General features: G+C 46.0%; 1 protein-coding gene across 8 annotated transcripts in view; it reads left to right on the top strand.

Moving 5' to 3' along the window:
• LOC309334703 (uncharacterized protein) overlaps positions 1-15,726 on the top strand; it is a 28,674-nt gene extending 12,948 nt beyond the window's left edge. Inside the window, exons 1-4 of one of the 8 annotated variants that reach the window (XM_081849288.1) lie at positions 495-771; positions 2,623-2,808; positions 3,131-3,200; positions 7,979-9,446. In XM_081849288.1, coding sequence (XP_081705414.1) covers positions 8,010-9,422 — 1,413 coding nt within the window. In that variant the 5' untranslated portion in view covers positions 495-771; positions 2,623-2,808; positions 3,131-3,200; positions 7,979-8,009 and the 3' untranslated portion in view covers positions 9,423-9,446. Of the gene's footprint in view, positions 1-493; positions 772-1,404; positions 1,543-2,622; positions 2,809-3,130; positions 3,201-4,049; positions 4,386-7,454; positions 7,593-7,978; positions 9,447-14,538 lie in introns of those variants that run through there. The other 7 variants (XR_014153233.1, XM_081849287.1, XR_014153232.1 and 4 more) reach the window with 7 other exon arrangements.
• Positions 15,727-21,077: the final 5,351 nt, after the last annotated feature.

Below are 21,077 nucleotides of genomic sequence, written 5' to 3'. Positions count from 1 at the left end.
TACGTATATACGTATATTATTTAAACTACACAAATAATTGTAATAAATCAGCACGGCCTCTGCGTCTTATTACTGCCTCCTTATTACCTAGCCCAGTCTTAAGCAGACATGGATTATGTCCTTCTTCTTCTTCTGGCCTTTTTGGGGAGCCAGGAAGAGTCTCTGTAAGACCCTCAACTTAACTCTATTAAAATGATACAATAACAAAAGTAAATAAGGAAAAATAATTTTGAAAAATAATTTTGAAAATAATTAGTATCTGAAGAAGTGTGCATGCTCATACCAAGAACTGACTTAGTTGGTCTTTAAGGTGCTACTGGAAGGAATTTTTTTTGTTAAGGAAAAATAAGTGTGCAGCTGCCACCCTGCTCTGGGGGGAAACGTAAATCCATCAGCTCATACACAGCTAGGAAGCCCCCCACTCCCGCCCCCATTTCCACTCTCCGCTGGGGGGAGAGAGGCGACTTGGGGGGAGGAGGGGCCAAGAGCAGGAGGCCAGAGGCAGCGCCATCGCTTCCTGTTTCCATCCCAACACAGGCAAGGGCTGCTCTGCGAACGTAGCTCTAGAGGCGCGCGCCTTCGACAAGGAACCCGAAGTGTCTATAGGTCGGAAGTTTCCAGGGGGCCCAAAGTGAAAAGTGGGAGGTTTTCCGAAGGGGAGGAGGGGTGTGGGTTGACTAGTTCCCCCCACCCCCCTACTCCGCTTTATTTTGGGGGGAAGGACACCGGAACAGCGAGCAAGGGAGGCGGAGGTCCAGAGAGGACAAAGAGGTAAGGAGGCTGCGGGGGGAAAGGGGGCGATTTAGGGGGAAGGGAAAGAGGAAAAGACAGAGACCCCTCCCGGAAACAGAGCCATAGCTAGGGGGGTGGCCAGCCGGGGGGGGTTGTTGTTTTTTGCACCAGGTGACGCCTCCAGCAGGGCGCCGTTGAGGATGTCTTTGTGGGGACGCAAATATCCCCAATCTGGTCTTTGACTCGGGGGAAATCCAGCCTAGTTTCACCCCTGCCCGCAAAAAAGCCCCTCTCCTGGGACTCATAAGCAGGGGCCCCGATCCCCGCAATCCTGCTGCCAAGCGGGGGCCCAACACCTGCAGGGATTGCGTGGCAGGATCTCCTTTGCAGCCCCCCCAACCCATGTTTCTTTTTCCTGGGGGTCCAGGAGGTGGCCCCCGATCCATGCACTCCAGCTGCCATCTCCTTTGCAGCGCCCTCCCCTCCGCACGCGTCTCTTTTCCCCGGGGGCTCAAGCGATTCTCGGCAGCCCTGCACCCCTTGGGCGCCTTTGCGAGAAGGAAAACGTGATGCCCACCAAGGGGGTCCCTACGAGGACCTCCTATCCCCAAGCAGGGATGGATTTGAACCCAGGGCCCAAACATGACGCCCTCTGCCGTCCCCCCCTGGCAGGAATCCCTCGAAGTACTCCTGCGCCTTGAGGGAGAGACGGAGTCCACGAAAGGGTTAAAGGAAGTGAAATAGGGCTGGATAGAGACCCCCCCTCCCTCTCCCGCCTCCCTGCCCGTCTTGCGAGGTCCCTCCGGATGGAGAGGTTGGGGCGAGGGGTGAGCGGTGCCAAGGGGGTCTCTGGGCGCAGGGGAGACTGGGACGGAGGGAGGAGGGCAGAGGAAACTGGGGGGCTGAGGGAGGAATGGCAGCATCCCTGGGGGATAGAAGCCCAGCCGAGCAGAGAGGGAGGGAGGGAGACTCTTTCTTTTGGAGAGATGTCTCCATCTTTGGGCGCTGGAGGAGGAATCTCCGGTGGTGGGTCTGCCTTGGCTTCTCCCTCCTGCCCAGGAATCTGCCACTCCTTCAAATCAACCGGAGAGAGAGAGTTGTCCCTGATGGTGGGGTTTTTCCCACCTATTCCCCCCCCCATTTCCCCCATGGAAGCTCCATCCTCTCCCCACTGATCCTCGAAAGCTACTGCATGGCTGGCTGTGGGCTGCATTATACCAAGTCAAACCGTTGGTCCACCTTGGAGAGCAGAAGAGAGAAAAAGGTGGAAGGTCCTGGGAGGGAGGGGGGAGGCCTTCTCCAAAGCAGCTCTTTGCTTCTGGAAGCCCCACCCAGGAAGTAGCCAGAGACCTCTTCCTCTCTCTCAGGCTCCCATCCTTAAGTGTTTCCAATGGTTAATCAGTGGTGCTGATGATGTATATATACCAATTCTACAATGTGGGAGAAGGATGCTATAGAAAGGCTTTCAGGGTTTATATATAAGTACCGTATTTTTCACTCTATAACACGCACCAGACCATAACACGCACGTAGTTTTTAGAGGAGGAAAACAAGAAAAAAAATATTCTAAACGAAATAGTGGATATATGATTTTTGTGGTTCATGCTGTGGCCACAGACATGTGATCTGACAGTGAGTTTGGAGTAGCCCCATGCAAAAATCCTGAGGATCCATGTGGATCCATGCTTTGTAACCACGGAGGAGGGAAGGAAGGGGAACCATGGATCCTCTGCTCACAACTGCAGCAGATCCCCCCCGCCACCCGCAGGCATTCGCTCCATAACACGCACAGACATTTCCCCTTACTTTCTAGGAGGAAAAAAGTGAGTGTTATGGTGCAAAAAATACGGTATATCCAGAAGGCATTTCTATTACTGTTATTTATTGTAGGCAATGTCAGAGTGAGATACAATCTATCAGAATCCAAAGATCCATAATCCGTCCCAGTCTGGGGCATTTCCATGATAGACAATATCTGTGGCTGGAGGCTCCACACTCAGGGCTGTACATCTGCAGGCCTGGAATTGCCAGTATTACAGGCAAGTGTTGGGAACTTGCCAAATTTACAGACTGTATGTGAGTTTGTGTGTGGGGTGATAGTTTACAGCAACCGTGTAAGTTTTCCCATCCGTAACTTTTCATGAACCGATAATGCGGTAGGAATTCCAAAATAACTACGCAAAATCGACAGAGACTCTCAGGATAATGGAGATTGCGAGTATTCCTGCTCCACAGTCCACATCCTCAGCTTGCAGCCCACACATGCTGAGCTCGTAAACCTTTTATTAGCCCTTAACGGGACACCAGCTACTTTGTTATACTTTCTTCAACACATGAATATTATTGAATACTTTTCCAGTGACGTAAATAGCACTTCCGTTTTACTCATTCCACACAGGAGAGAATCTGATCTGCAAGTCTGAGCTCAACTCCTTCCTTGAAACAGAAAAATACAGAGACTTTGAGAGGTAAGTCCTTCCTCTTGTCTGGGAGACTGTATCTTGTACATGAGAAAAGTCCTGCTGGATTAGGATCAGGGCCCACCTCGTCCAGCATCCTCTTCTCACAAGGACCAGCCAAGGAGAAACCCCCCAGCAGGGCCAAGAGCTGTCTCCCCACTCAGGATTCCCAGCCCCTAGGATTCAGATGAATAATTCCTCCGTAGGGGAGGGGGACTAATAGCTGGGAACTGAAGGACTGCTACTGAAATGGTGGGTGGTTCTGAGAAGGTGGACACAATGGAGCCGCCTCAGGAAGTAAATGGTGCAGGATTAGGGAATGTGTGCAGTTGCTTGGAGTGTATCAGGAAGATGTTACACATCACGGAGGATGGTGGGAACAATACAGATATTTAGCTTTTTCAGAGGAGGAGGAAGATGGAGAAAGTGTGTCCCTCCAGATGTTGTTCCAGTAGAACTCCCATCATCCCTGGACATTGGCCATCCTTGCTTGGGCTGATGGTACTTTGAGTCTAAGCACATCTGGAGGGCCAGAGGTGTCCCACCTCAGCATAGATGGTTCCTCTAGGAGCTCAGACTCACTTGGGAGGTCCAGGTGGGTGTGGATACCAAGGGTTACTGAGACACATTTTCAGGGATTATGTTTGATGCCTAGGCTCCAAATCCAAGGTTCCCACACTAAATGAAGGTTTTGATGATACCCTCAAAGAGGTCTGGTTTATATTCCAGAAGATGGCCAACCAGGGAATAGATGTGAAGGTTCTGAACTGAGTTACAATCGAGATTCTGAGTTACAGTTCAGGCTGAGAAATGGAGGCAGGGATCCTAAATGTCATCTAAAAATGGTCTCCCCCTCAGGCTCTCTTCTGGTGGACGCATCTTTGACTGCACCTCCTCTCTCAAAAGTCAGATTCTGTCCTTCCACCCCCTTTTGCTGACATCCATCTGCCTCGAGACACAATGTAGAGTCTCCATGAGGTTGAAGTCAAACAGGGGTGTTAGAAGCACAGCCGTGACCCCCGCAGAATACAAGCCTGGGCAGTGTGTGTGGAGGTCCTGGGCTGCCTACACGACAAGGCCATCGTCTCCAGCAGGGTGGCCCCATTTAAAAATGCAAAAATCCGGACAGAGTTGTTGAGCTTTTTAAAAATACAAATTCTCCCCAAAAGAAGCAGCTTTTGAGCTTTCCTGATGTTTCCCACCATAGAAATCTTCGGAATGTAATGGAGTCTGCCACGCTTCCCTGTGCCGGCTTGAGCCTCAAGCTCTCTTCCTGGCTCCAAGCAGAGTATTGCAGCAGCGGTTTTGCCTTGTGTGGGTGATAAATCCCAGTCTGTACACAGGCTTCTTGCTTAATCTAAGAAGGCTTTCTTATGTACAGAAAAATCATCATAAATCACCCCGGAGATCGGGCAGACATTCTCTCTGGCTCAACAGCTAAAAGCGAAAGTAACTCGCACGCAAAGAAAGATTCTCGTATGTGAACAAAACCAGGCCTCAGGATGTGAGACGTCACACATAACTGTTTAACCCTGTAAGTTCTGGTTCTCCTCACAAGAAACGGCAGCCTTGCCATACGTCTGGGTGGACCTTTTGCCGATCTTGTGAAAATCCTCCTCGATTCCCGGGGGGGTGGGGAACAGAACTATGGCAGCCCTACCTCCTCAACCTTCTTGATATGGTCCAAAGGGAAGCAGAGCAATATTTTTGGCCCCAGCTTGGCCCCAGGAGGTACCGGAAGGAGGCATACAAGGACTCCACCCAACATGTTGCAATGTATTTGGACCTATAGAAGCTCCATATAAAGCACTCAGGAGTCCAGCTGTGTTGCAAGGAGGGCTTTATTCCAGCTGCAGTCCTGCAGCATCATAAAGTGCCATAAATCAGCCTTCCTACATACAGGGGAGAAGCCATTGTGGAGAAGTCAAGCATACCTCTGTATACTAGCTGGCTATAGACCAATTAGGCAGCGCACCATCTCTTGGGATGCTGACTCACCACATGAAACTGAGTCAGCATTTCCACTTATCATAGTGTTAACTCCTTGATACCCACAACACTCCAACACAATCGTCTTAAGGACTCCACTCTCAATTCGTGTAGCATTTACTGCTTAGCCTCTTCTTTTAGGATCAGAGTTCTTCATCTGCTTCTTGGCCTCCCTTCCCAGGTTGATGAGCCTCTCACTTCCCTCTACGGCACTTGCATAAATCACTTGCTTGACCATTGACTCACTATTGGTCTCGTCTGCTCAATGTGCCAGAGCCTGTCATCACATGCCGTGAAAGTCCCCGTCTCACCAAGGGATTGAATCATAGAATCATAGAGTTGGAAGAGATCACAAGGGCCATCGAGTCCAACCCCCTGCCAAGCAGGAAACACCATCAGAGCACTCCTGACATATGGTTGTCAAGCCTCTGTTTAAAGACCTCCAAAGAAGGAGACTCCACCACACTCCTTGGCAGCAAATTCCACTGTCGAACAGCTCTTACTGTCAGGAAGTTCTTCCTAATGTTTAGGTGGAATCTTCTTTCTTGTAGTTTGGAACCATTGCTCCGTGTCCGCTTCTCTGGAGCAGCAGAAAACAACCTTTCTCCCTCCTCTATGTGACATCCTTTTATATATTTGAACATGGCTATCATATCACCCCTTAACCTCCTCTTCTCCAGGCTAAACATACCCAGCTCCCTTAGCCGTTCCTCATAAGGCATCGTTTCCAGGCCTTTGACCATTTTGGTTGCCCCCCTCTGGACACGTTCCAGTTTGTCAGTGTCCTTCTTGAACTGTGGTGCCCAGAACTGGACACAGTACTCCAGGTGAGGTCTGACCAGAGCAGAATACAGTGGCACTATTACCTCCCTTGATCTAGATGCTATACTCCTATTGATGCAGCCCAGAATTGCATTGGCTTTTTTAGCTGCCGCGTCACACTGTTGGCTCATGTCAAGTTTGTGGTCAACCAAGACTCCTAGATCCTTTTCACATGTACTGCTCTCAAGCCAGGTGTCACCCATCTTGTATTTGTGCCTCTCATTTTTTTTGCCCAAGTGCAATACTTTACATTTCTCCCTGTTAAAATTCATCTTGTTTGTTTTGGCCCAGTTCTCCAATCTGTCAAGGTCGTTTTGAAGTGTGATCCTGTCCTCTGGGGTGTTAGCCACCCCTCCCAGTTTGGTGTCATCTGCAAATTTGATCAGGATGCCCTTGAGTCCATCATCCAAGTCGTTGATAAAGATGTTGAATAAGACCGGGCCCAAGACAGAACCCTGTGGCACCCCACTAGTCACTCTTCTCCAGGATGAAGAGGAACCATTGATGAGCACCCTTTGGGTTCGGTCAGTCAGCCAGTTACAAATCCACTGAGTGGTAGCATAGTCAAGACCACATTTTACCAGCTTCTTTACAAGAATATCATGGGGCACCTTGTCAAATGCTTTGCTGAAATCAAGGTAGGCTACATTCACTGCATTCCCTTCATCTACCAGGGTTGTAATTCTGTCAAAAAATGAGATCAGGTTAGTCTGACATGACTTATTTTTCAGAAATAGATGCTGACTATTGGTGATCACAGCATTCCTTTCTAGGTGCTCACAGACTGTTTTCTTAATGATCTGCTCCAGAATCTTCCCTGGTATTGATGTCAGACTGACTGGGCGGTAATTATTTGAGTCCTCTCTTTTCCCCTTTTTGAAAATAGGGACAACATTTGCCCTCCTCCAGTCTGCCGGGACTTCGCCTGTTCTCCAGGAATTCTCAAAGATGACTGCCAGTGGTTCTGAGGTCACATCTGCCAGTTCTTTTAATACTCTTGGATGCAGTTCATCTGGCCCTGGAGACTTGAATACATCTAGACTAGCCAAGTATTGTTGTACTATCTCCTTAGTTATTCTGGGCTGTGTTTCCTCTGCTGAATCATTTGCTCCAAATTCTTCAGGTCGGGCATTGTTTTCTTTATCGGAGAAGACTGAGGCAAAGAAGGCATTGAGGAGTTCAGCCCTTTCTGTGTCCCCTGTTTGCATTTCACTATCTTCTCCTCTGAGTGACCCCACGGTTTCTTTGTTCTTCCTTTTACTACTAACATACCCATAAAAGCCTTTTTTTGTTGCTTTTAACCTCTCTAGCAAGCCTGAGTTCATTCTGTGCTTTAGCTTTTCTGACTTTGTGTCTACATGTGCTGGCTATTTGTTTGAATTCCTCTTTGGTGGTTTCCCCCCTTTTCCATTTATTTGCTTCAATTTCCTGCCCAGAGCCTCGTAGTCTCTTTTGATCTTCTGGAGGCTATTGCTTGCAGTGTCAATTGATTGAGACCCATCAATTATCCTCAACTGGTTAAGTTGGCCTGTCAAAGCTTTTCCTGGGTTGTGTCTGCTGTTGCATGCTGACAGCTTCTAGGACCCACAGGTGAGAGTACAGGTTGGGGATTAATGGTGGACCAATCACCCCAGAAGGAGCCCTATATGTCTCCCACGAGAGGTACTATTGCAGCTCCAATATGGAAGGCTGAAGTTTCCATTAAGTACAGTTATATATTGATGTTTAATATGGAGCTTCTTCAGTGTGACACAGATTCCGCATTGAAATAGAGGAGGTACCTCCAGGAGTGAGGCAAATGGAGAAAGGACAGTGAGAGAGGCCTGGGCAGAGAATTTACACTAGGATAGTCCTGTGTCAGAAAACGGGAACGAGATCAGGTGGCACATCATAATTATAAATATTAATTAGAATGAGTGGTAATTGAACTTGATGTGTGTCATATTCCTTTGTTCTCTCCCTTGCAACACCAACAGGATTTTGTCTCCCTGCACTCTGAAGCAGACGATGGAGAAATCAGGCAATAATTCTGGGGGGCCATCTGTAAATTCAAAAGGAATAACAAATAAACCATTTGAATGTATAGAGTGTGGAAAGAGCTTCTCTCATAGTGGGAAACTTCGACGACATCATCAAACTCACACAGGGGAGAAACCATTTGAATGTATAGAGTGTGGAAAGAGCTTCAGTCAAAGGGGACACTTAAGACAACATCAACGAACTCACACAGGGGAAAAACCATTTGAATGTATAGAGTGTGGAAAGAGCTTCAGTCTAAGGGGAAACCTTAGAATACATCAGCGAACTCACACAGGGGAGAAACCATTCAGATGTATAGAGTGTGGAAAGAGCTTCTCTAATAGTTGGAAACTTCAACGGCATCATCTAACTCACACAGCGGAAAAACCATTCAGATGCATGGAGTGTGGAAAGAGCTTCAGTGATAGTGGACACTATAAACTACATCAACGAACTCACACAGGGGAAAAACCCTTTAAATGTATAGAGTGTGGAAAGAGCTTCACTCAAAGTGGACACTATAGACTACATCAACAAACTCACACAGTGGAGAAACCATTTAAATGTATAGAGTGTGGAAAGAGCTTCAATCAAAGTGAGAAACTTCAACAACATCATCGAACTCACACAGGGAAGAAACCGTTTAAATGTATGCAGTGTGGTAAAAGTTTCAATAAAAGTGGACACTATAAACTACATCAACGAACTCACACAGGGGAGAAACCATTTGAATGTATAGAGTGTGGAAAGAGCTTCAGTCAAAGTGGATACCTTAGAATACATCAGCGAACTCACACAGGGGAAAAACCATTTAAATGCATAGAGTGTGGAAAAAGCTTCAGTCAAAGTGGACACTATAGACTACATCAACAAACTCACACAATGGAGAAACCATTTGAATGTATAGCGTGTGGAAAGAGCTTCAGTCAAAGTGAGAAACTTCAACAACATCATCAAACTCACACAGGGGAGAAACCATTTAAATGCATAGAGTGTGGAAACAGCTTCAGTCAAAGTGGACACTATAAAGTACATCAGCGAACTCATACAGAGGAAAAACCATTTGAATGTATAGAGTGTGGAAAGAGCTTCGCTGATAGTGGGAAACTTCGACGACATCATCAAACTCACACAGGGGAAAAACCATTTAAATGTATAGAGTGTGGAAAGAGCTTCAATCTAAGTGAAACCCTTAGAAAACATCAGCGAACTCACACAGGGGAGAAACCATTTAAATGTATAGAGTGTGGGAAGGGCTTCAGTCAAAGTGGAAACTTAAGACAACATCAACGAACTCACACAGGGGAAAAACCATTTGAATGTATAGAGTGTGGAAAAAGCTTCAGTCATAGTGGACACTGTAAACGACATCAACGAACACACACGGGAAAAACGATTTGACTGCATAGAGTGTGGAAAGAGCTTCAGTTGCTGGCTAAAAGACTGGCTACTTCTCGAAGACACTGACGTATTGGATTTGGAAGGTTTTGACAATGCTTTTGGTTGGCATGCATATTTATGGTATGACAAGGTTAAGATCAATAAGGCCTTTAAGAACCACATTGTCAGGAAAGCAGTGTTTAATGTCTGGACAAAATATAAAGACTTATTGGAAAATAAAACTCCAAGGTGGCTTTCACCTCTGGAAGCCAAGGCCCGAAAAAGACCCAATATGGAGGCCAAATGGCCAAAATATTGGGAAATATTAGAAAAAGATGGAGACAATTGGAAATTGCAGAGTTTGGAGAAAATGAAGGATAAGGTGCGAGACTGGTTACATTATGCTCAGATTAAAGAAGTTTTTAAAAATGACAAAAAAGTTAGGGTTCCAGGTGGAGAAATCGAAGTTAGAAACAGAATTGTTAGAACCAAAGACCAAGGTATTATCTAGAATGTATAACTTGCTGCTAAAGTGGAATACACAAGACGAAATGGTTAAATCGGCTATGATAAAATGGGCACAGGACATTGGGCATAACATTATGTTTGAGGACTGGGAAAGGTTGTGGACCACTGGGCTGAACTTCACCGCATGTAATGCTCTGAAGGAAAATGTTATGAAAATGATATATAGATGGTACATGACCCCAGTTAAACTTGCCAAAATATACCATTCGTCTGATAATAAATGTTGGAAATGTAAAGAAAATGAAGGAACATTCTTTCACCTCTGGTGGACATGCCCTAAGGTGAAGGTCTTCTGGGAAATGATATATAATGAGCTGAAAAAGGTATTTAAGTATACCTTCACAAAGAAACCAGAGGCCTTTCTTCTGGGCATTGTCGGCCAGAAGGTGTTAAAGAAGGATCGAACATTTTTCATGTATGCAACAACGGCAGCAAGGATTCTCATCGCAAAAAACTGGAAAACTCAAGATCTACCCACACTGGAAGAGTGGCAGATGCAGCTGATGGACTATATGCAACTGGCCGAGATGACCGGCAGAATCCGTGATCTGGGAGAAGAGAAGTTGGAGGAAGACTGGGAGAAATTCAAGATGTATTTACAAAAACATTGTAATTTGGTTGAATGTTAAGAAGGATGCTAGATTATAAAAAACTGGTCACCACTAAACTAGATTTAAATTTGATGATAAGTGAGATTAAAGAAAACATAAATTTTATGGAGAATTGCTAGATTATACTTAAATGAGAGAATATAAGATCGTAAACAAGTTGATAATTTGCTTGGAAAAACCTTTTAACGATGTAAATGGGAGCGGGAGACGTGAGGGAGTCCTAAGAAGTGATGAAACTACGTTGTGATAGAAGTAAGATTGTTTATTATTGGTGCATTTGTATTTAAAAACTCTAATAAATATTTATAAAAAAAAAAAAGGAAAGAGCTTCAGTTGAAGTGAAAACCTTGGAACACATCATCAAACTCACACAGGGGAGAAACCATTTAAATGTACAGAGTGTGGAAAGAGCTTCTGTTGAAGTGGACAGTACAGTGGTGCCCCACAAGACGAATGCCTCGCAAGACGAAAAACCCGCTAGACGAAAGGGTTTTCCGTTTTGGAGGCGCTTTGCAAAACGAATTTCCCTATGGGCTTGCTTCGCAAGAAGAAAGCCCATAGGGAAATCTCCGGGGACCTCTTTTAAATGCTAGCGGTGGGGAGCAAAGCCTTCCCCCCCCCCTCCGGCCTTCAGAAGAGGTCCAGGAAGGCCGGCGGGGGCCAAAAGGCTTTGCTCCCCACCGCCAGCATTTTAAAAGCAGTCCGGGATAGCAGGGAAGCGCTTCCCGCTTCCCGCTTCGCCCCCCACCGGCCTTCAGAAGAGGTCGGGGGACAGACTGTCCTCGGACCTGGTCTGAAGGCGGTTTCCATAGGAACGCATTAATTGATTTTTAATGCATTCCTATGGGAAACCGTGCTTCGCAAGACGAAAAACTCGCAAGACGAAAAGACTTGCGGAACGAATTAATTTCGTCTTGCGAGGCACCACTGTATAAAATTCATCCGCAAATTCACATGGTTGAAACGCTTTAAATGTAAGGAGTACGGAAAGTAATGCGGGTAACATCTTGAAATAGTAGAATACAAGATGCAGTGTAATGTTAGTGAGGGGTGTGTCATTTGGAGAGCTGGTGGTGAATAATGGTGGGCTGAGTGTCACATGGTTTTTGGTCTTTGGTGGAGAGATTGGAAATGTTCATGTGGAGGTGTAGAAGGACAGTTTGATAGACTTTCTTACTCAGGAATTTGCTGATTTTTGGGACTTCCCATTGGATCAAGATGATTTCAAAATTGTGACTGCCTTTAGACTCGGAAGAGGAGGGAGGAAAGAGAAGAATAGAATAAGAGACTGTTTGATTACCCTCCGATCTAAAGAAGAGAGAGACAAAATTTTGGGCTGGCACTATCAGAACCCTCTGGTAGAGTGGAGATCTTTAAGGCCATTCCGAAATATCTTTTGGATCTTAGGTTGGACTTCAGTGACCTGGTTGGCTTATTGAGAAAGAACAAAATCAACTTCAGGTGGGAATTCCCCCAAGGCCTATCCTTCAATTTCAGAGGAAAGAAGATAAAGATAAAATCAGTGGAAGATAAAGCTACATTTTTGGACAAGCACGGAGACGATTTACAGAAGGAGCTGGGGCAAAAGCCAGAAGTATCGGACAGAAGACCACTTGATAGAGGACTAGAACAAAAAGCGCTGGAAAAAGGATCACCAATACTGGATGTAGCAAACCTATCCTATGGACTGGACAATTTAGTGAAACCAACAGAAGTAGAGCAACTACAGGGTGCACTTGGAGGAAAATCAAAGTAACCACATCATGGCACTGCAAATATTAAGCTGGAACATTAATGGTTGTAACTATCCCGAGAAAAGACGCAGAGTCTTTCATTTATTGAAAAAGGAACAATTGGACTTGATTTGCCTACAAGAAACACATGTGACTAGGCTACATAGGAAAATTCTGAGCAATAAAAGATTGGGACAAGAATTTATTTCATCAGACAAAGTTAAAAAAAGAGGAGTAGTAATCTATGCAAAGGGGAGCCTATCACCGAAATTTATATTTAAAGACGATCAAGGAAGTCTTGTGGCAATTGAAATTCAATCACAACAAAAGAAATTTCTAATTGTAGGCATTTATGCACCAAATGAGGGAAAATCAGAATTCTTTAAGAAGCTGCATGAGACTCTGTTGGACTATATGGATTACAATATAATTTTGATGGGGGACATGAATGGAGTGGTTTCTACAAATATGGATAAGGCACAGAGACAGGTAGTCTTCAAGTCAGTACATCGTGACTGTCTCAATCGCTGGAAGAATCCGTCAGTGGGCGTTTCCTGAATTTCTTCCAACATAGAAGTTCTTTCACACCCAATCGACGCCTGCCTTCTCTGCGCGAAAGCTTTCTGCGCAGAGTGGGCGTCCCCAGAGGAGGTCCCGTGCTCCCCCCCCGCTGGCTTCACTGGAAGAGTCCTGGAGCCTTCTCTCCGCAGCTCCCTCGGACTCCCCTTTCTCCCTGGCGTCACGTCTATCTCCTTCCCCAGCGGAAGCTTCCTTTCTCCCTTTGCTGGTTCCCTCTCCAGCATCATTAGGGAGCCTCAGCACCACCCTTGGCTCTGATGGCAGTTTCCTGACATCCACCTCCCTCCCAGGGCCCTCCCCACCCCCGGTTCCTGGGCGGTGAAGCGGGAAACCCCTGGAACGAACTATTCCCTCCCTCAGATGATTCAAACATCGTTCTCCACCTGCTGCTGTCTCTGTCCTCTGGCCAATCTCCCCAATCTGAGTCCTCTTCCTCTGATACCTCCCTTCCCTCTCCCTCTGAAGGAGCATACCCCATAAATTCTTCTACATCATCCGTGGTCCCAAATTGCTCCTCCCAAAATCTTTCCAACGGTTTCGGTTTCCTTGGAAACCGGCGATGAAACTCCCCCAGCAGACACTCATCCCTTATCTCTCCTGCAGGGACCCACGTGTTTTCTGACTCAGGCTCTCCCTCCCAAGCTACCAAATATTCCACCTGCCTCCCCTTCCAACTTGAGTCAAGAATTTCCGCTGCCTGACCACTGAGTTCCCTCTCCTCCACCTCTGGGTGACTGGGGATCTCTCTCTCTCGCCCCGGAAACTCCCTCCCTTCTCGGTATGGTGAAAGTAAAGACCGGTGGAACACCGGATGCAACTTCATGTTGGTTGGCAGTTTGAGCCTGAAAGCCACAGGATTCACCTGCTGCGTTACCTCAAAAGCTCCCAGTCGCCTTGGCCGTCATTTTTTACAACCTCCCTTGAACGGTAGCCCTTTGGTTGACAACCACACCCGGTCCCCAACCCTTATGGTCTCCCCTTCTCTGCGGTGCTTGTCTGCCTGCCTCTTGTACTCTTCCTTGGCCCTCTCCAGGTTCATTTTAAGCTGCTGGTGTAAGGCCTCCATTTCTTCCACAAATTGCTCTGCCGCAGGAACACTCCCCCTCTCCTCCCCCTCCCCTAGGAGGGCCCTGGGGTGACATCTGTAATTGGCCATGAAAGGACTCATCCCCGTGGACATATGCTCCACGTTATTGTAAGCAAATTCGGCCAGCGCTAGCTTTTCCACCCAGTCGTTCTCTCTCTCACTGACGTAGCAGCGTAGGTACTGTTGGAGTATGCTATTGGCCCTTTCCGCTTGCCCGTTGATTTCTGGGTGACGGGCCGTTGAGAAACTCACCTCAACTTGAAGCAAGCTCATGAGCTTCCTCCAGAACCTGGAAGTGAATTGCCTTCCTCTGTTGGACAAAACCCTCAAGGGGGCGCCATGCAACCGAAAAACGTGATCAACAAACAGCCTAGCTGTTTCTTCTGCCGATACTGCATGCGAGCAAGCAATGAAATGGCACATCTTGGTCAACAGGTCAACTACCACCATGACAGCTGTTTTCCCCCTGGACTTAGGCAAATCGGTCATAAAATCTATAGATATCACCTCCCATGGTTTCCCCGGAGTGGGCAAGGGTTCTAGTAACACTTCCCCGGAGTGGGCAAGGGTTCTAGTAGGGTCCTTTGCAACACCAACAGGATTTTGTCTCCCTGCACTCTGAAGCAGACGATGGAGAAGACAGGCAAGAATTCTGGGGGGCCATCTGTAAATTCAAAAGGAATAACAAAGAAACCATTTGAATGTATAGAGTGTGGAAAGAGCTTCAGTCAAAGTGGACACTATAGACTACATCATCAAACACACACAGGGAAAAAACCATTTAAATGTATAGAGTGTGGAAAGAGCTTCAGTCAAAGGGGAAACCTTAGAATACATCAGCGAACTCACACAGGGGAGAAACCATTTAAATGTATAGAGTGTGGAAAGAGCTTCAGTCATAGTGGACACTGTAAACGACATCAACGAACACACGGGAAAAACCATTTGACTGCATAGAGTGTGGAAAGAGCTTCAGTTGAAGTGAAAACTGTTGCTTATTTGCTGTTTAGTAGCGCTGCAGAGAGCTTGCTGGGGAGACCATGCATTAAAAAGGGACTAAAAAATAATTTAAACAAGGTTTTAATAACAAAAACAAAAACTCCTTATACACTAAATACATCAATAACAAACCAGACCCAACCACCAACCCATCCCCCAGGGTACTGAGGGAGCTAGTTGCTGCTTATTATATACTATGCCCAAATGCTGACACAGCTTGATTAACACAACTCAGCAGCACCTGCTATGTTTCACAGCTGTAAGACTGGGTCTCGTTATTTGCCCTGGCTCAGGCCCTTAAAGACATACACAACTTGTGAAACAATAATGAACTTTCACATTTTAAAGTGACCATTCAACATTTCCCCTGCAGTTCATTATTGTGGAACAAAAACAAAGCATATCTTGTACATGTCTTTCATGTGTAACCTTTGGAAGAGCGTTAGTAAAAATGTCTGCAATTTGATTGTCACCTGGAACATATTGAAATACAATCATCAGCAATTAGTTTCTTTGCAAACTGTAAACGTAACCTTCAGACTCTAGTGCGCTGCGTATTGTGGAGTGTGGAAAGAGCTTCAGTCTGAGTGAGAAACTTCGACGACATCATCTAACTCACACAGGGGAGAAACCATTTAAATGTATAGAGTGGGAAAAGAGCTTCAGTGATAGTGGACACTATAGAGTACATCATCAAACTCACACAGGGGGAAAACCATTTGAATGCATTGAGTGTGGAAAGAGCTTCAGTCGAAATGGACAATATAGACAACATCAACGAACAAACACATGGGAAAAACCATTTGATTTTATAGAGTGTGGAAAGAGATTGTCAAAGTGGACACTGTAAACGACATCAACGAACACACACGGGAAAAACCATTTGAATGTATAGAGTGTGGAAAAAGCTTCAGTCGAAGTGGACACTATAAAATTCATCTACAAATTCACATGGGTGAAACGCTTTAAATGTAAGGAGTACGGAAAGTAATGCGGGAAACATCGTAAAATAGTAGAATACAAGATGCAGTGTAAGGTTAGGGAGGGGTGTGTCATCTGAAGAGCTGGTGGTGAATAATGGTGGGCTGAGTCACGTGGTTTTTGGTCTTTGGTGGAGAGATTGGAAATGTTCATGTTTGAAGTTGGGATGTGAGAGTTGTGAAAAGTGGAGTGTGAGACTTTTTGTGTTGCTTTGGATGTGATGTACAGTTGTTTAATATACGAAGAGTCGCATCACTCCCATTCTTATAATTGCAATAAAGGAACAATTAAGACACAGAAATCTGAAAGCTTCTTCATACATGCAGACGGTAGTCTTGAAACCCTTGTATATACCGTATTTTTCGCTCTATAACACGCACCTGACCATAGCACGCACATCGTTTTTAGAGGAGGAAAACAAGGGGGGAAACATTCTGAATGAAACAGTGGATGTATCATTTTTGGGCTTCATGCTGTGGCCACAGACATGTGATCTGATGGTGAATTTGGGGTGACCCAATGCAAAAATCCTGAGAATTCCTGTGGATCCATGCTTTGTAACCACGTTTTTGCACCCTTGCAGCCCCAGGCAACAGTGGGTGCGTGATTTTTTTGGTGCAGGCTGTAGCCATGGACATGCTATGTGATTTGATGGTGAATTTGGGGTGACCCAATGCAAAGATCCTGAGAATTCCTGTGGATCCATGCTTTGTAACCACGTTTTTGCACCATTGCAGCCCCAAGCAACAGTGGGTGCATGATTTGGGGGGGGGGCAGGCTGTAGCCATGGACATGCTATGTGATCTGATGGTGAATTTGGGGTGACCCAATGCAAAGATCCTGAGGATCCATGTGGATCTATGCTTTGTAACCACATTTTAAGTGGGGAGCGAAGGAAAAACAAAGAAGGGACATGAGAGGGGTGTGCAGAGAAGCAGCTGGCTAAGAATGCAGGAGAGGGATTTAACGGAGGGAGAAAAGAAAGGCAAAAGTTTCCCCCCACCCAAGCCAGCCCTCTCTCTCTCTCTCTCTTTCCCTCCTGCATGAGCACAGAGATGACACACTGCTTTCCCCTCTGCTTACCTGGAGGGGAGGGGCTTTCCCTGCTCTTTGTTCCGTTTGAGCAAAGACAGCAACGAAACAAGAGGCGGGTGGGCAGTAAGACCCTGAGGCAGAATGCAGGAAAGCAGCCACTTCCTCTTTTCAAGTTTCCCTTCTAGGAGACGCGCAATTTGATTTTTGCCTGCTTTTTCGGCTCCAGGGACCACACATTCGCTCTATAACACGCACAGACATTTCCCCTTCCTTTTTAGGAGAAAAAATCTGCGTGTTATAGAGGGAAAAATACGGTAGTTTATATTGTACGAATTAAATGTGTTACTGCACTTTCTCATTTTTGGCTACGTCAAGGGTGAAGTGTTGAAATAAAACATGATCTCTGGTGGCATCATATAGCTTGTAGCTGGGACCCAGATACAAAGCCTGCTTGCACCCGTGACTGGAACAAAGTGGTAGTCTAAATGTGGTTTGCCTTTTTAGTTTTATAAGATATGAAAATCGCTTATGCTTGCAATTGGAACCCATACTGGTTAACACACAAAACTAGGGCAGCTTTCGGTGTGCTGGGTAAATTCTGGGGGTGGGGCTTTGACCAAATAAGGGCAATAAGGAATGGGCATCGGGATCCTGGGAAATGAGTATAATCGGGTGTTCTGATAGGCTGTAACCTCTGCGCCACCCTCCAGCCAATTGGAGGACAGAAGAGGGACATTTGCCCCCGGGGGGAGGATAAACTCCTGTGTTGTTCTGACCTGGCTGTGCCTGAATAGTTCCCCCATGCTTGCAACGATGCTTTTCTTTAAATAAATTTTGCTACTTCACCAATGGGCTCAGAATTTATTCCTCACACAGAGCAGAGAGTGGGCACCGCCAGAGCCTCTGGCAGCAATGTGCCCGGCGGTGGCACAGGTGTGTGTTAAATGCTTCACTGTAAGCTCCTAGCCAATTATCCCCCAAATAAGAGACACAAGGGGAGAAACCATACGGATGATTATAATGTGGAAAGATGTTCAGGCAGGTCCAAAACTTATAATGCTAAGGGACAACTGCAGGAATGTTAAGGATAGTAGGAAAGGATATGTTGAATAAGTGATATCCTTCCTTCACTCACGCTAGTGAGTGATGCAGCAGAGCAGTTTCCCCTCAATATAGCAGGAAGATAGTTTGCAGATTCATTTGAATCTCTTTAGTTAAGTCATCCAATCTGACTTGCCCAGCTGGATTATTCCTTGTGTCCCCTTTTATCCCTCCTAAAAGACACAAGAGTCTTTCCTTGTTGTTGTTTAGTCGTGTATGACTCTTCGTGACCCCATGGACCAGAGCACGCCAGGCCCTCCTGTCTTCCACTGCCTCCCGCACTTTGGTCAAACTCATGTTTGTAGCTTCGAGAACACTGTCCAACCATCTCGTCCTCTGTCATCCCCTTCTCCTTGTGCCCTCCATCTTCCCCAACATCAGGGTCTTTTCCAGGGAGTCTTCTCTTCTCATGAGGTGGCCAAAGTATTGGAGCCTCAGCTTCAGGATCTGTCCTTCCAGTGAGCACTCAGAGCTGATTTCCTTCAGAATGAATAGGTTTGATCTTCTATAGTCCATGAGTCTCCTCCAGCACCATAATTCAAAAGCATCAATTCTTCGGCGATCAGCCTTCTTTATGGTCCAGCTCTCACTTCCATACATCACTACTGGGAAATCCATAGCTTTAACTACACGGACCTTTGTTGGCAAGGAGATGCCTTTACTTTTTAAGATGCTGTCTAGGTTTGTCATTGCTTTTCTCCCAAGAAGCAGGCATATATTAATTTCGTGGCTGCTGTCACCATCTGCAGTGATCATGGAGCCCAAGAAAGTAAAATCTCTCACTGCCTCCATTTCTTCCCCTTCTACTTGCCAGGAGGTGATGGGACCAGTGGCCATGATCTTCGTTTTTTTGATGTTGAGCTTCAGACCATATTTTGCGCTCTCCTCTTTCACCCTCAATAAAAAGTTCTGCTGGATTTCTCAGAGGCCTTTAATACCATTGACCACAACAACCTCCTGGAACGTGTAGAGGAGCTGGGAGCTGGTGGCACTGTTATGCAGTGGGTCCGCTCCTTTCCTCTGGGTCGTATCCAAAAGGTGGTGTTGGGGGATGAGTGTTGGACCCCTGGGCTCTCACTTGTGGGGTGCCACAGGGTTCCATCCTCTTCCACATGCTGCTGGGAGAGATCTTCAAGGGAGTGGGCTGGGTGTTCATCAGTATGTGGATGATACCCAGTTCTACCTCTCTTTCAAATCGGAACCAGTGAAGGTAGTGAAAGTCCTGTTTGAGTGTCTGGAGGCAGTTGCAGGATATATAGCGGATAACGGATTGAGGTTGAATCCTGACAAGACAGATGTACTGTTTTGGGAGACGGGGCAGGCAAGATTGTAGAATTCCTGGTTCTGAGAGGGGTAACTGTGCCCCTGATGGACCAGGTGTGCAGCCTGGGAGTCATTTTGGACTCACAGCTGTGCATGGAGGCACAGGTCAGTTCTGTGTCCATGGCAGTGTCTACCAGCTGCATCTGGTATGCAGGCTGAGACGCTCCCTGCCTGCAGACTGTCTCCCCAGAGTGGTGCATGCTCTAGTTATCTCCTGCTTGGACTACTGCAATGCGCTCTACATGGGGCTACCTTTGAAGGTGACCTGGAAACGACAACTAATCCAGAATGCGGCAGCTAGACAGGTTACCGAGAGCAGCCAAGACCACATAACAACACCAGTCTTGAAAAACCTACACTGGCTCCCAATATGTTTTTGAGCACAATTCAAAGTGTTGGTGCTGACCTTTAAACCCTAAGCGGCCTCTGCCCAGTAGACCTGAAGGAGCATCACCACCCCCATCGTTTTGCCTGGACAATGAGGTCCAGCTCCGAGGGCCTTCTGGCGGTTCCCTCACTGTGAGAAACGAAGTTACAGGGAGCCAGGCAGAGGGCCGTCTCAGTAGTGGCGCCCGCTCTGTGGAAAGCCCTCCCATCATATATCAAAGAAATAAACAACTACCTGATGTTTAGAAGACATCTGAAGGCAGCTCCGTTTAAGGAAGGTTTTAATGATTGATGTTTTTCATGTATTTTTAATATTCTGTTGGATAATAATAATAATAATAATAATAATAATAATAATTTTGAACTAATTCTTCAGTCATGCTTCTGGGGAGTCTTCCTGCAAGCAGACCACTGCGTACACAAGCGTTTCACAAACCTGGGTTTCCATCTCTTTTTGGAAGTTAACTGCTAAAGACATAGGAAAAACAATCATTGGTAAACATATATATATCTCATTGGAAAACAACTAAATTTATTTATTTATTTATTTATTTATTTATTTAAATAAATAAATAATAATAATAATAAATATTTATGAAGACAACCCAGTTTAGGGAAGTTTTTTATGTTGATGTTTCATCGTGTAAATAAATAATAATAGTCACACATACGTATATACGTATATTATTTAAACTACACAAATAATTGTAATAAATCAGCACGGCCTCTGCGTCTTATTACTGCCTCCTTATTACCTAGCCCAGTCTTAAGCAGACATGGATTATGTCCTTCTTCTTCTTCTGGCCTTTTTGGGGAGCCAGGAAGAGTCTCTGTAAGACCCTCAACTTAACTCTATTAAAATGATACAATAACAAAAGTAAATAAGGAAAAATAATTTTGAAAAATAATTTTGAAAATAATTAGTATCTGAAGAAGTGTGCATGCTCATACCAAGAACTGACTTAGTTGGTCTTTAAGGTGCTACTGGAAGGAATTTTTTTTGTTAAGGAAAAATAAGTGTGCAGCTGCCACCCTGCTCTGGGGGGAAACGTAAATCCATCAGCTCATACACAGCTAGGAAGCCCCCCACTCCCGCCCCCATTTCCACTCTCCGCTGGGGGGAGAGAGGCGACTTGGGGGGAGGAGGGGCCAAGAGCAGGAGGCCAGAGGCAGCGCCATCGCTTCCTGTTTCCATCCCAACACAGGCAAGGGCTGCTCTGCGAACGTAGCTCTAGAGGCGCGCGCCTTCGACAAGGAACCCGAAGTGTCTATAGGTCGGAAGTTTCCAGGGGGCCCAAAGTGAAAAGTGGGA

Source organism: Podarcis erhardii, assembly GCF_964252035.2.
Source record: "Podarcis erhardii genome assembly, chromosome: 2".
Lineage (NCBI taxonomy): Eukaryota > Metazoa > Chordata > Lepidosauria > Squamata > Lacertidae > Podarcis > Podarcis erhardii.
Note: the sequence above shows the minus strand (reverse complement) of the source record. Positions and strands in the feature narration are given on the sequence as shown.